The sequence below is a fragment of the Bos taurus genome, chromosome 10, assembly GCF_002263795.3.
Source record: "Bos taurus isolate L1 Dominette 01449 registration number 42190680 breed Hereford chromosome 10, ARS-UCD2.0, whole genome shotgun sequence".
Taxonomy (NCBI): domain Eukaryota; kingdom Metazoa; phylum Chordata; class Mammalia; order Artiodactyla; family Bovidae; genus Bos; species Bos taurus.
In genome coordinates this window covers 77,097,707-77,112,953 of record NC_037337.1, presented here as the reverse complement: position 1 = coordinate 77,112,953, position 15,247 = coordinate 77,097,707, and the positions used below count along the sequence as shown (strand labels likewise).

Below are 15,247 nucleotides of genomic sequence, written 5' to 3'. Positions count from 1 at the left end.
CCAGTATTCTTGCTTGGAAAATTCCATGGACAGAAGAGCCTGGCAGGCTACACAGTCCATAGGGTCGCAAAGAGCTGGACATGACTGAGCATGCACACAACGCATCACCAAACCACTAGGGACAACCAGACTAGTACTACTAGGAAATCCGGCTGGGTGCTTTAGGGACAATGCCAATATATAATTTCCCTTGAAGATAAAGACTGATACAAAGCAGATTAAATCAGATGACCTGGGATATACCGGGCTGCACCTAATAGAAGCTCTTGACTTAAATTTTAATTTGTGACCTTACTAATACTGCCAGCTGTACTATTTTTTTTTTTTTATATTGCCTGTTTTACAAAACTGTTGTTTCTTGCATTTACAAATGTGTGACTGAGCCCCTGATAAAATGATGATACGTAGTTCCATGTGAGATCAATGAGTATAAAAGCATAACTCTAGATATAGGAAGAAGCAACAAGAAGGAATATTGTCCTGGACCATAAGAGACTAAGGTGGCCTAGAGACTTCTGGCCACTGTTAATAAGGCCTAGGCCAGTAATAGCACACTAAGTGGCCCATCAGTGAAACCTTCACCAGACCTGGAAACGAGCATTCCAAGCACTGTGGGACAAAATGGTCATGAAATGCCCCCCAAACTATGATCGAATTTATGACCCTGAAGGGGCCCTGCCAACTGAAAGTTGGCACTTGCCACCTGCCTCTGCAACAATGCGGTCACTGGGCACTTCGGCCACTGACCTTCAACACATCCCGAAAGGAGTTCAGTGTGGAGATCAAGGATGAGATGCTCTGTGCGCTGGAAAAACTGACAGAACAGGCCTTCAGATAGTTATAGTTTCAAGAGATTTTATGAGCCCAAATTCTTATATCATCTCATACCTAGATAACACTAAAATTATCAGTGACACCTGCTTTGGCCAATTAAGGAGAAAAATGAAACTGAAAGTCAAAATGGAGTCGCTGTGGTTGAGACATTTAAGGTTATTAATACTAGGAGGCATTATGGACGTGATTTCAGACAAGGCCATGTACTGCTGAGAACTTGAGTTTTCTGAGCTGTGTCAGACATGGGATGTCACTGGCATTTCTCAAAACAATGTCCGCTGGTGACTGGTAGGTGCAACCTTATGGTTTCAAGGTATCCTCTTGTAACTAAAAAAATGAAAGTGCTTTAGATCAGATATTAACAAAAAGAAGAAACATATGTGTAGTGGCCGATAGCTCCTGTTACGTTAATGCTACATCAGAAGTTAAAACTTACTTAGGTACAATTAGACAACTGGTTTCAAGTCTCCCAAAGGTTCGAGGTTCAGAAAGGGTTTCAAGCTTATTCTTCTTAATACCTCAGGGAATGAGATTTATTTTGTCTAGTCCAGGTTTCATTCCTCTAATTACTTCTAATTAAGTCTGTTACACCAAAATGGTGGAACAAAGGATTGAGATCTTAATAATAAGAGACTCAGATCCAGTACCTGGAACTCAGAAACATTTCCAATTCAGTGTCTGGTCCGTAAATTGAGACAAGACTATGCCCCATTTCAACAGGAATTTGCCACTGCTATTGTTGTCCCATTCCCTGAAAGACTAAGAAGTATCAAAGAAGGGACTGAAACTGAGCAGGAATCTGTGAGGCTCCCCAGTACAAATCCTTTCTGTGTTTCCTGTTTGTAGGTTATATAGGTTTCATTCAGCCTCCAAGACCTTCACTGAGTTCCAAAGGGCAGATTCAAACAGTTGCTAATCAGGGAAGGGAGAGGATACAGAAATAGGGGAGGAACAGCCAAGTGGTGGGACAGCCTTGGGGCAGAGTCCTGGTTCCTACTCTAGGAGCATGCATATCTGTATCTTTGAGTTCTTTTGACAAACTGCCCCCCCTCCCCAACACACCAAAGTGGAGGATGGTAACTTCAGGCTGAGCCCAAGATTCCTGGCACACCATACCTCACTACCCACCAATCAGAAGAAAGTCACACACTCTGCAGCCCTCACCCCAAATGTTGCCTTTCTTTCCCCCCTCTCCCCTCTGCCCTGCAATGAACATCCTGTTAGGCCTCCTGTTTAGCCCCTGTTTCACCTGCTTACAAGGTTTATCTCTGACAGAGTCCAACAGTTTCAGGCCAAATTGTTACTATAAGGGTGGAAGTCAGTTTTAGACACAGAATACCTAGATTTAGATCAGGCAGAGAGAGATTTCTACTCTAGAAGGAAATGGCAACCCACTCCAGTGTTCCTGCCTGGAGAATCCCAGGGACGGGGGAGCCTGGTGGGCTGCCGTCTACGGGGTCGCACAAAGTCGGACACGATTGAAGCGACTTAGCAGCAGCAGCAGCAAAGAAGGTGCCCACTCCCAATAGGAAATAGCTACAGAAGAAAGAAACCTCTGCCCCAATTCCCAAGAAGTATGTTGAGTATGAAGTGTCTCCGGGGGAGTTAGGTAAGTGTTGACCAAAATAACCCAACTTGGCCAACAAGAGGTCCCCATAAGGAACGTGGTGCTTCAGACAAAAACTAACCAGGAGAATTCAGGAGAGGCTCACCGATAGAGAAGACCAACCTCCCAGAGTCTCCCTGGAATCCATCTTGGCTGAGAGATGCATGCCAAAAAAGGACCCTGAGTTAGGCTATGAAGCAAGCAACATGATTGGCCAGAGACAACCTAGAAACTAATCCCAATACCATAAAACCTGAAACTGTGAGCCACACGTGGCAGACCAGTTCCCCTGAGTTCCTTTACCCTGCTGCTCTCCACCCAGGCACCCCTTTCTCAGTAAAGTCTCTTGCTCTGTCAGCACATGTGTCTCCTTAGACAATTCATTTCCGAGTGTTAGGCAAAAGCCCACTATCAGGCCCTACAAAGGATCCCCCTTCCTACAACAGAACGGCATGACCACATTCTGGCCAATTCTCTTCCCCTTCTTTGTCCCACAACTACCATCAGGCTGTAGAAAGTGAACTCTCCATCAGAGAACCTCCCAATGTCAGGCAGAAAGGAGTGGGCTGTAAATCCGCTTGGGCTGCTTCAGTCCTCCAGGTACAGAACAAGATTCTCTCTGCTCCCCAAGGCTTAGGTACTGCTCTCTCGCTCCAGCTTTGACATCGACCCCTCCCTAACCTGGGCCAAAAAACCTCCACTCCCCCAACCCAAGCCTGGGCGCCCGGAGCTCCCCAAAGGGGAAACGCCGCGGTGCACCGTGGGAGCTGTAGTTCCCAGGTGAGTTCCGCGCCCCAGCAGCCCTGAGGACCGGACTCCCGCTCCCAGAAGCCCGCGCGCGGGCGCCTCGCCCAGTCAAGCCACCTCACCTGTTCTATGGACGTGACTGTTTCCACCGAGTCGTCCTGCAACCGCTCCCGCGCGTGCTCTGGCCTCAGACTGTACAGCGGTTCTGACCAGATAGGGGAGGAAGATGGAGGGCAACAGTAGGTGAAGGAACTCGGAGAAGCCATGATCCGGAAAGCAGCAGGCGGTGTATAGGGCTCAGCTTCGAAACCACAACGCGCATTGAAACTCGAGCGGGCTAGGGCGCTACGGTGAGCGGGTAGAGTCAAAAGATTCTGAACGCGAATTGCTCCTGCCACCTACACATCTTCAGGGAGTGGGATGCTGCCGCCCCCCTCTGGGCAAAGGGTTTGCTGCAAGAGGCTCAGTTTCCAAGCGGCAGGGAAGAATGTGTACGTCCGAATTTCATTTCACACACACCCCTCTTTTCAACATTCTGCTCATTCTCACTTAATTGTTATGTCAGTAGTTTGCAATTGCGGGTGCCCAAGAGCCCAATGAGTGTAACTCTTAAAGCATTTCTGACAGCTCTCCTGACTGACTTAATCATGCTATTACGAATAGAACTATTGTTCACCTTTGGGTACATGACAGCCGCCCGGGAGAAGCCAGCAAGTAGCTTCTCCACAAAGGCATCGCCATCTCCGCACGCAGTGATGGAGGAAAGGGGCACTATAATTTTCTCTATCTCATTGGGGTTACAGTGCGGTAGCAGAAACTAAAACGCAGTAGAAGGAACAAGTATAAGTCAAACAACCAAGAAATATTCACTCATTTATTTAGAAATTTCAAATGAAGTACCTACTATATGTCAGGGCACCCGTGCTAGGTCGCAGGAATACAAAAGTGAGCAAAACAAATCAGGTCCTTGCCCATGGGAATCCTACAGTCTGCTAGAATTGACAGAATTAAGTGAATGAACACAATAAATACATGAAGACTTGTGATAAATTGTATGAAGGAAAATAACAGGATCTGTGAAAGTAAAGGAGGAGGGGACTGATTAGACTGGCTGGTCGCCCCAAGCCTCTCCGAGTAAGTGACATGTAGAATGAGACTTGAAGGATGACAAGGAGCCATCGCACGTGAACAACATCCAAGAAGAGCCTCACAAGAGAAAGGAACAGCACGTTTGAGAGAACATGCAATAAATATGCTCATGTGTGTTTGTATTCAATCTGATATTTAATCTGAAGGTGTTCCAAATAAAAGAAATTCCTCTTAAGTGGGGTCAATCATCATATACATCTCCATTAAATGTTCAAGTTGTGATTTTAGGAAAACCCTGCTACCTTTGGGCAAGCGATAGAAGAGACCCTCTTTCAGGGACCCACAACAAAAAGACTACTCCAAAATTATAATACCAAGAGGTTAAATTATTTAGAGTCGGGGTGGGGGCTTGGAGGTTTGAGATGACAAGATGATAACAGACTTTCCAGATAGACTTGGACACAAGATCCATTTCCGGCTCAGAGGATTTTACTCTGTTCCCACTCAATTCCAAGTCACATGTCTAGGACCCAGGAAACCGTGGTATGATATTTCACAACCAGCCATCCCCCTGTTCTCAGTGTCTAAAGATGAGGCCGGGAGGCCCAGAGGCCCAAGGTAGGTAAACACTATCACCATGTCCATTTTAGAGGTGCTGTTGTTGGGTGAAGTCCTGGAGGTGCCAGAATATTTCTAAATCTGGGAATAAGTAGGACTGTGTGGGTTAGAGTCATGGATATAGCTGTACAACATGAAATGGTCCCTGTTCTTCCCTCTGTATTGGCATCTTATTGCCTTTTATTTCTGTTTTGGAAAAAAAGATCTGTTAAGGTCTGGGTCAAATCTAAGAACTCCACCATCTTTGTAAAGAGTTGTTTTACTACCTAAAAATTTAAATTGAGCTACTGGACGAGTTACTGGAACAATTCTGTAACAAATTATAACATCTGTTGCAAGTGCACCTAAAGCAATTGCAAATTGTATTCAAGAAATAGAAATCTATTTCTGAATGCAGTCTCCTGCACAGTGGGATCTGAAAGAGGTTAATAGGGAGGAAGCAAGAGCCTCCTGAAGGATAGTCTCTTTATGTGCTGCTCAGTGAACTAAGTGCTGAGGAGACAGTGGTGAATAAGCCACACACGTGCTCAGCCCTTATGGGTCTCAAGATTTACCAGAAGAAACAGACATTAAACAATCATTACAGAACTGACTTCTTATTGCAGTTGGGGGAAATGGCATGAGGGAGAAAAAAGCACAGGATAGGGTGAGACTGCATGGCAGGGGATGGAGAAGGCGATAGCACCCCACTCCAGTATTCTTGCCTGGAAAATCCCATGGATGGAGGAGCCTGGTAGGCTGCAGTCCATGGGGTCGCTAAGAGTCGGACACGACTGAGCAACTTCACTTTCACTTTTCACTTTCATGCATTGGAGAAGGAAATGGCAACCCACTCCAGTGTTCTTGCCTGGAGAAATCCCAGGGACAGGGGAGCCTGGTGGGCTGCCATCTGTGGGGTCGCACAGAGTTGGACACGACTGAAGCGACTTAGCAGCAGCAGCATGGCAGAGGAGACTGAAGGTAGTCTGGAAGATCATGAGGAAATGATGAAGGTGGGAGGACAATCCCAGGTAGAGGAAACCCAGTGGCAACAAAATCAAGTGACACAAAGAATGGAAAATACGAGGAGTTTATACTCTACGTAGCATTGAGAAGACTTTTCAGCCTTGGATCAGCGGTGGCCTACAAGTCATCTTTCCTCTGAGTTTAATAAAAACGATTTGTTCAAGAAGCAGAATGTACATAAATATCGGCAGTATGGCAGAAAATGATATATTTACAGGAGAAAGTCTTAGCAATGATAATAGCAACTCCAACTTGGACTACAGATGGTTTGGGTTTATTTAACTCAAGTGTATGACATTCTTCTAAATTAAACTGTGAATTGTAATTGTTTCTTTTAAAAATAAGATGTGGATAGTGCTATTTTGTATTCATGTTTCTATCTAGAGCAAGAAAAAAGATTAGTGGTCTAAATGAACCACTAGAGGGCGCTTCTGCTCCTAGAGTAGCTTCCAGCTGCTGCTGCTGCTGCTGCTGCTAAGTCGCTTCAGTCATGTCCGACTCTGTGCAACCCCATAAGCGGCAGCCCACCAGGCTCCCCGTCCCTGGAATTCTTCAGGCAAGAACACTGGAGTGGGTTGCCATTTCCTTCTCCAATGCATGAAAGTGAAAAGTGAAAGTAAAGCCGCTCAGTCATGTCCGACTTGCAGCAACCCCATGGACTGCAGCCTACCAGGCGCCTCCGTCCATGGGATTTTCCAGGCAACAGTACTGGAGTGGGGAGCGGTTGCCTGCCGGGGTCCAGCCCCGGCTGATCCAGGGAGTTCGAAGCGGGGACAGCGTCGGCGAGGATCAGGAAACAATAGCTTCAATTAGATATTAATTAGAGATATAAAGAGTAATAGACTGAGGATAGCTCAGTAGGAAAATTCAGTGGAGAAAAGAGGCTGAGTAGCTTGGTTTACGCGGGAGACCAATAAAACTTCAAGACAAGAAGCTTGCACCACTTACGTAGGCCGCAGACGTCCTTCTGTTCTCCCGAAGGAGAGGAGACACTGAGGCCTCCCCGGTCAGATCTTAGAAGCCCAGGCATAGTTAGTAAGCATGGCGGGTTCCACGCTCCAGATGGAGACTCAGCCAGAGTTTGAGAGAGAGAGCGACATGGGGAGACCAGTATTTCGAGAAACTGATCCCAATTCTTTATTTTCCATGGTCTACTTTTATACGCTGAGATGTTATGCAAAAGTCACGCGGGGTCAGCAGTCCTGACTTTTATCAAAGTCAGGTGCTTCATACAAATGTATACAGAGGTCTTAGGGGTGTTACATCATCTTCTGGCCAGGGGGCCTGCTGACAATTTATGACCCTCTCCTTGTGACAGCAGTCAGTCAACCAGGACACTTATTTCTCCAGGGGTGATTATTCTTAAAACAGACGCCACCCAAATAAAGTTACATTCCTATAGGGTGAGGGGGTAGTGGGTTTTAGTTAAGGAAAGAATTTACTTAGCCTAAGGTCTAACGTGATTTATATCAAAGGTTAATACTTATTTCTTCTATATATTCATTAATGTGTGTAAGGGCAGGGGATGTGGAGACTTAGCAACAAACATTGGCTCAACAAATGAAAAATCCTTCACCAATACAATTTCTAATCAGCCCACTATACTTATAATTTTCTAACTTCTCTAAAGAACCTGTTTTTAGAAGGTTTAAAGCATCTCGTGCCTCTCACGGTTGGGAGGCTGTGAGCAATCACATGTGGCTGGACAAGCCTGTGAGGCAGCCTAGAGAACCTTCAGAGGAGTTTGTAGGTTAAAACACTCTTGTCATGCCCAGGAGTTTTTATTATTAACTGGAGCCCTAAGTTAACTCCTTCTCCAAAAGAGGTAGTGGGGGACAGCCCCCCGTAAAGTCAGAGGTGTTGGTGAGAGCACAAAGTAGTAAAGTAGGCAGGCTCTGGTTATGGGGGTAGATGCTCGAGGATTTCCAGGGGGACTCCTGAGGCTCGATCCCGCCTTTTCGTATGTCGAGCCTCCTTCCTCATGACCTTTGCCACGGGCGGAGTGCCTCCCGCCGGCTCCCCACAGTTGCCTTTTCCCAGAGTAGCTTCCAGAGAAAACTTTAAAACTGCTCTCACTACATTACTCACAGAAGCCCATATGTCAGCATGAATTGTTTCTTTTAATATCTTGCAAATCTATGTTGTAATACATATTTTGGAAAGAACTCATCTATTATCCTGCTAGGTAATTAATTTTCTTCCCCACAATGACTTCTCTACCAGCATCTGCAGTCTCCTGTTCTGCCTTCCCTGTCCCTGGCCCTCCTCGGATGAAAGGGTTACCGAGCTCTTCAGCTCAGTTCAGTCACTCAGTCGTGTCCAACTCTTTGCGACCCCATGAATTGCAGCACTCCAGGCCTCCCTGTCCATCACCAACTCCCGGAGTTCACTCAAACTCATGTCCATCGAGTCGGTGATGCCATACAGCCATCTCATCCTCTGTCGTCCCCTTCTCCTCCCGCCACCAATCCCTCCCAGCATCAGGGTCTTTTCCAATGAGTCAACTCTTCGCATGAGGTGGCCAAAGTATTGGAGTTTCAGCTTTAGCATCAGTCCTTCCAAAGAACACCCAGGACTGATCTCCTCTAGGATGGACTGGTTGAATCTCCTTGCAGTCCAAGAGACTCTCAAGAGCCTGCTTATTTAACTTATATGCAGAGTACATCATGAGAAACGCTGGGCTGAAGAAGCACAAGCTGGAATCAAGATTGCTGGGAGAAATATCAATAACCTCAGATATGCAGATGACACCACCCTTATGGCAGAAAGTGAAGAGGAACTAAAAAGCCTCTTGATGAAAGTAAAAGTGGAGAGTGAAAAAGTTGGCTTAAAGCTCAACATTCAGAAAATGAAGATCATGGCATCTGGTCCCATCACTTCATGGGAAATAGATGGGGAAACAGTGGAAACACTTTATTTTTGGGGGCTCCAAAATCACTGCAGATGTTGATTGCAGCCATGAAATTAAGACACTTACTCCTTGGAAAGAAAGTTATGACCAACCTAGATAGCATATTCAAAAGCAGAGACATTACTTTGCCAACACAGGTCCGTCTAATCAAGGCTATGGTTTTTCCAGTGGTCATGTATGGATGTGAGATTTGGACTGTGAAGAAAGCTAAGCACTGAAGAATTGATGCTTTTGAACTGTGGTGTTGGAGAAGACTCTTGAGAGTCACTTGGACTGCAAGGAGATCCAACCAGCTCCTATCTAGGGCCAAACCCTCCCTCTCCCATCTACCCAGCTCTTGCTGCTACTGCTAAGTCGCTTCAGTCGTGTCCGACTCTGTGGGACCCCATAGGCGGCAGCCCACCAGGCTCCCCTGTCCCTGGGATTCTCCAGGCAAGAACACTGGAGTGGGTTACCATTTCCTTCTCCAATGCATGAAAGTGAAAAGTGAAAGTGAAGTAAGTCGTGTCCAACTCTACCGACCCCATGGACTACAGCCTACCAGGCTCCTCCGTTCATGGGATTTTCTAGGCAAAAGTACTGGAGTGGGGTGCCATTGCCTTCTCCGGCTCTTACCCAGCTCTTACCTAGGGCCAAACCCTCCCTCTCCCCTCATGCCCATCCTCCCTTACCTCTCCTAAGACATTTAATTGTTCCTGTACTTGATCATGTCCATTACCCACAAACAGGCTACTTCTCCATTCACTGGAGGGAAAAAGACACTTTTAAGCCTCTTGATTCCACTCCTCCTTCAGCTACCTCCCCATTCCTCCTTCCCTCTCTACTAATGGCTCCAGTTCCTCTCCTCCTACTGTCTCCTGAACCCATTCCAATCTGGCTTCCCCACTGGCTCTTGTCAAGTCCCCGTTAAACTTTTAATTGCTAAATCCAAGGGCCAGTCTCAGCTTTTATCCTGTCTTCTTACCTGACCTCCTAGCAGCATGTGACAGGGTTGATCATTCCCTTCTTGAAATACCTTCTTCTTGCAGTGTCTAGCACCAGCCTTTTCTATTTCCTCATCTCCCTCACGCTGTATTTGGAGTCCCTACACTCACCTGTGAGTTCCATCAGGTTCAGTGTTGCAAATACTGCCAGTAGATTGAAAACACCCTCATTTATATCTCCAACCTGGATCTCTCTCCTGAACACGTGTTTGTATCTAACATCCTATTTGCATTTCCCCTTAGATATCTAACATACATCTTAGCACGGTAAATATGTTCACAACAGAACTGCTGGTTTCTCTTCCAAACCCGTGCCCTCAGCCTTCTCCCTTCAATTACCATAAGTAACTCCATCCTCCCACTTTCCTACAAATCTCTTAGAGCCATCCTTGATGCCTCTCTTTCTCTCATTCCCCATAACTCTTAGTGAAAATACATCCAGAATTTAACCCCTGCTTACGAAATCCCACAGCTGAGGTCCTGGGCCGAGCCACCACCATCTGCCACTTGGATTCTTACTCTCATCTCTTAACTGTGCTCCCTGTTTCCACTCTTGTCCTCCAACAGCTTAATACAAACTCAAAAGCCAGACTGAACTTCTTCAGTGTAAACATCTGAAGACTTCTGATTCTCTCAGAGTCAACCTCGAGGTGCTTATCCTAGCCTAGAAGGCCCCACAACTTGGCCTTTTCTCGCACTTGCCTGACTGCTCACTCTGTCCACCACACTGGCCTCCTGCTGTTGTGTGTGCACCCCAGGGCCAGCCTCCCACACGACGCTCCACCCCCAGATGCAGACGCAGCCTGCCCTGTCACTCCTGCTCTTTACTCAGATTTTAATGCTCTGTCCCACTCTCCTGGTTTCTTTTTCGCCAGAGCACATATCGCCAGCTGACAAACTATGCATTTGTTCACTGTTTGTCTTCCTCCCACTAAACTGTAAGCTCTCAGGACAGGGATTTTTATATTGTTCATCGCTTACGCTCTAGAACATAATAGGCACTGGGTAAGTTCAATGACTCAAATGATTTCCAGTCATTGTAATAAACATTTGCGTGCTTATTTGTGTAACGTACTGTAAAAAATTATGACAGTGAACATAACATTATACTAGTCTTATCCTTCAAGAGCTCACTAGCTAATAAATACAGAACCTGTGTAAATACACACAAATATAAACAAAATACATAGATATAGACATAAAATAGGACATAACACATGCAGAATTCAGTGAAATAAAATAGCAAAGGAATAATTCGTTCTAATCTATGAAGATGGCCTTTTAATATATAACATTAGTGTTTAGTTATATTTTCAATAGAGTATTCTCTGGTAAATATTTTAAATAGTTACATTAGAATGTGGAAATTGTGAAATTCTAGTTTTTATTCTTACTTCCTGTAGCACATACAACATATGGCTCCCCTGATGACTCAGACAGTAAAGAATCTGCCTTCCGTGTGGGAGACCCAGGTTCAATTCCTGGGTTGGGAAGATCTTCTAGAGGAGGGCATGGCAACCCACTCCAGTATTCTTGCCTGGAGAATCCCCATGGACAGAGAAGCCTGGCGGGCTACAGTCCATGAGGTTGCAGAGAGTCAGACATGACTGAGCGACTAAGCACAGCAACTTATGTCTACGAGCTCCCTTGGTAGCACCATGGTAAAGAATACACCTGCCAATGCAGGAGACACAAGAGACATGGGTTCAATCCTTGAGTTGAGAATCCCATGGACAGAGGAACCTGGCAGGCTACAGTCCATAGGGTCACAAAGAGTTGGACACGACTGAAGCAACTTAGCACACACGCATACGTACAGCATGTACAAATATTTAATTGTTTTGCTGTGCACCTAAAACTACTATAATGTTATATGCCAATTATATTTCAATAAAACAAGGAAGAGAGGACGGGAGGAGAGGCTCATTCGATTTACAGCAGGCTGCCACTTGCTTTCTTCGGTGGTGCTTATTACATTCACCTTCCCATATCAGCCCTCCACCCTCCCCCTAGTTCCTTCTAACCTCTGCCTGGCCTCTGCCCCATCCTAGATTTTCCATCTGCAGCAACAACACTACCCTAGCAGATGCTTGCACCTACTACTCTCTGAAATTTTGGAAGGGGAGCACTGAGGCGAAAGAAGTTTTTCAAATCACTCCAAAAAGAATAGCTTTCTGAACAATGATTTTGTGGCATTGAGAACAACTGTGAGCTTCTCAGAAATCAATATATCAGCAATCATACATACTTGCACCATTGTGTCAAATATTGAGGCAAAATTAACAACATTATATATTACTAATCATTACATAGACTCTACTACTGAAAGCCTGTACAAAAGTATTGACTTTTAGTCCTACTTGGGATTTATTATGGCGAAAACTACTTTACCAGCACATACAGAATTGAAGCCAATTAGCATTGTTCACACTGAGAAATCACACAGAGAAATGGTTTTAAAAACTGTTGAGAGGCAATGCCAGACACATACGCTCCAGAGTTAACAAGAGACCGTCAACATCATCTGTGCCTTTAAAAATACAGATATTCCTGGGCATCTGTGCAGACCTACCCAATCAGAATCTCTGGGGCTGGGTCCCAGACACGTGCATTTTTAAAGCTCCACACGTGATGCTGATACACAGACAGGGTTGGGAGCCACCCCAGCCTTCTTTTTATGTGACAGAAATGCTGGCTATTCACTAGAGTCCTGCTTCCCTTCCACAGCGGGCATTGCAGCTGTGAAGTGACAGCCCAGCAGTCCCCAAATGCATGCAGGCAGAGCCTTCTGATTGAGTTCTGGCCAATAGAACGTGGGCAAAAGCAACATCCACCACATCCAGGCCTGGCCCTTTACCACCTTCTACTCACCCTCTGTTTCCTCTCTTGCCCTCTCTGCAAGCAGGCGGTTGATGCCTGGGGCAGCCCTCCCTAGGCTGTTAAAACTGAGATTTTTTTTAACTTTCTAGGCCCTCCATAGAAAGTTAAAAATCTCAATTAACAAAGAGATCTTCATGTTTTACTCCACTAGATAATGGTAAAATAGAGTCAAAATGATTTTCTGGATGAACGTTGTGACTTCTTTCAAATGTGTATTAATATTACCACTCCTTCCAAACAGCCTTTCTGAAGCTTGTTAATTTATGACTGGGCTTTCCTGGTAGCTCAGCTGGAAAAGAATCTACCTGCAATGCAGGAAACCCAGTTCAATTCCTGGGTCATGAAGATCCCCTAGAGAAGGACATGGCAACTCACTCCAGTATTCTTACCTGGAGAATCCCCATGACAGAGGAGCCTGGTGAGCCACAGTCCACGGGGTCGAAAAGAGTCAGACATGACTGAGCAACTAAGCACAGCAATTTATGGCTACAAGCTCCCTTGGTGGCACTGTAGTAAAGAATCCTCCTGCCAATGCAGACACAAGAGACATGGGTTCAATCCTTGGGTCTGGAAGATCCTCCGGAGTAGGAAATGGCAACCCACTCCGGGCTACAGGATCAACTAACTCTTCCTGCATCTGTTGAATGTCCCAAAATTTCACCTTCCCTACCCGAGTGTCACAGAGCCCCTCCTCCCCTGCCATCTTAGGGCAACCTCAGAGGGGGTTTAGGTGCACATGCACTTGTCTCTGACAGCTTAGCTTGCCCTGTCCCCTTTCCCTTGTCATTTCAGAGTCTCTTCCTTTTTCTATTTCTCAGAGAAGGAAAAGGATGTGAATAGAAGACGGTACTGAGACGGAATGAGGGGATATGGGGTCTGTCTGTTTCTTCTGATCCTGAGATAAGGCAGAAATCCTTCTGCTAGGTGAGCACAGTGCTTACATTCACCCAGAGTTGGGAACCCGAATGTGATTCTGGAAGAGGCATGGGATTTTGATAACCTGGAGTCCCACGGCCCACCTGTGTTGAGTCTCGGCAGCGGGCTGCCTGTTGGCGCATTTCTCCAGTTAATTCAACCGCTGTTACAACAGATCCCACAGCGGTGCCCTTGCTGGCTGTTTAAACACAGAGCATGCTCAATGTGGCTGGGGTGGAGGTGGCGGGGAGCGGGGAAGGCACTTGTCTCTCTGGTAAAAGAATCAGTTCAATGTACTTGAGAGACTGATTCTTGGAGGCTTTTGGCAGGAGGAACATCCAGCAACCATTCCTCAGATGTCACCCAGCTCTAGTAAAGACTGCCCCGGTCCAAACTGACTTCCCCTGGAGAGGATGTCAAAATGTCCCACTGAGTGATTGCAGTAAGGGGAGAATTAAGTATTTTCTTTACAAAGACCATGGTTAAAGCAAGCTTTGTTGTCTTCTCTAGTTTTGTGGTTCTTTTGCTAACATTGTCCCCAAATCTCAGCTCTTCCACCTCAGAGTGTGTACACAAGGGTACATGCCCATGTGTACACACACACAGAAAATAGAGATCTCTGACAGCTCTGAAAATAGGTGAGCTAGAAGTTTAGGCTTCTACACTATTCCACTACTGATTCTGCTTTTTTAAAAAAGAAATGTAAGCTACCGAATTTGAGGTCAGCCTAGTATGATGAAATCTCTTCTGTTTTTTTATGAGTCTGGGCATTCGTTTCCCTGGATTTGTTTAAGAAGCTGCACTCCCTTGCCTGTCTTAATCTATGCAAAGCCATTTCCTTCAAAACGAAGTTTCTTCTTGGACAAGGAACTTACCTCAGGCTTCATTTTCCTTCCCGTTCCCTTAACAGAAGCAAGCAGAGAGCCACTAACGTCCCAGTAAGGAGGCCTGTGGAAGTACTGACCATTGCAGTGCCCATTCATCAATGGGAGGGCAGCTGCAGTGCCCAGAGGGGGCCAGGCTGAGCTGAACCTCCCCACCACCACCTCCACTGGCCATGTATGGTGGTATGGGTGAAAATCACAGCAGGACGACGGGAGTGCCTTGGAAACATCCCTGACCATCTATATGGGATATGCTTACCACCCACGTGGTGGCTCAGACCGTCAAGAATCTGACTGCAGTGTGGTAGTCGGGGGTTCGATCCCTGGGTGGGGAAGATCCCCTGGAAAAGGGAATGACAACCCACTCCAGTATTCTTGCCTGGAGAATCCCATGGACAGAGGAGCCTGGCGGGATACAGTCCATGGGGTCGCAAAGAGTCAGATAAGATTGAGTGACTAACAAAAACACACACATACGCACATGGAAATCAAAGAAGGGTGATTTCCATCCTTCAGCATTTACTGAGTACTGGGGTTCAATAACATGCTCAACACTGCACAGCTGCTGAGGGGAAGAGCTAGGACTGGAACCCAAGTGGGCCCAACTCCAGAGCCCGCAGCATGTACTTGAAACCCAATGTAAAGCCAGTGAAGAGAATCACACCTGGACATCTTAGAGGATTCTGCAAAATAGGTTTCCTTGGCTTTTAATGCCATCTAAGTAACTATCAGTTCGGATTTTTTCCGTCTTTATTATAAATTTATACCCTTTGCC

At 46.0% G+C, this 15,247-nt stretch overlaps 1 protein-coding gene across 1 annotated transcript in view; it reads right to left on the bottom strand.

The window, feature by feature from the left end:
• FNTB (farnesyltransferase, CAAX box, beta) overlaps positions 1 to 3,494 on the bottom strand; it is an 80,470-nt gene extending 76,976 nt beyond the window's left edge. Inside the window, exon 1 of the mRNA NM_175805.3 lies at positions 3,310 to 3,494. Within this exon, the coding sequence (NP_786999.1) occupies positions 3,310 to 3,453 (144 nt within the window). The 5' untranslated portion in view covers positions 3,454 to 3,494. The remainder of the gene's footprint in view (positions 1 to 3,309) is intronic.
• Positions 3,495 to 15,247: the final 11,753 nt, after the last annotated feature.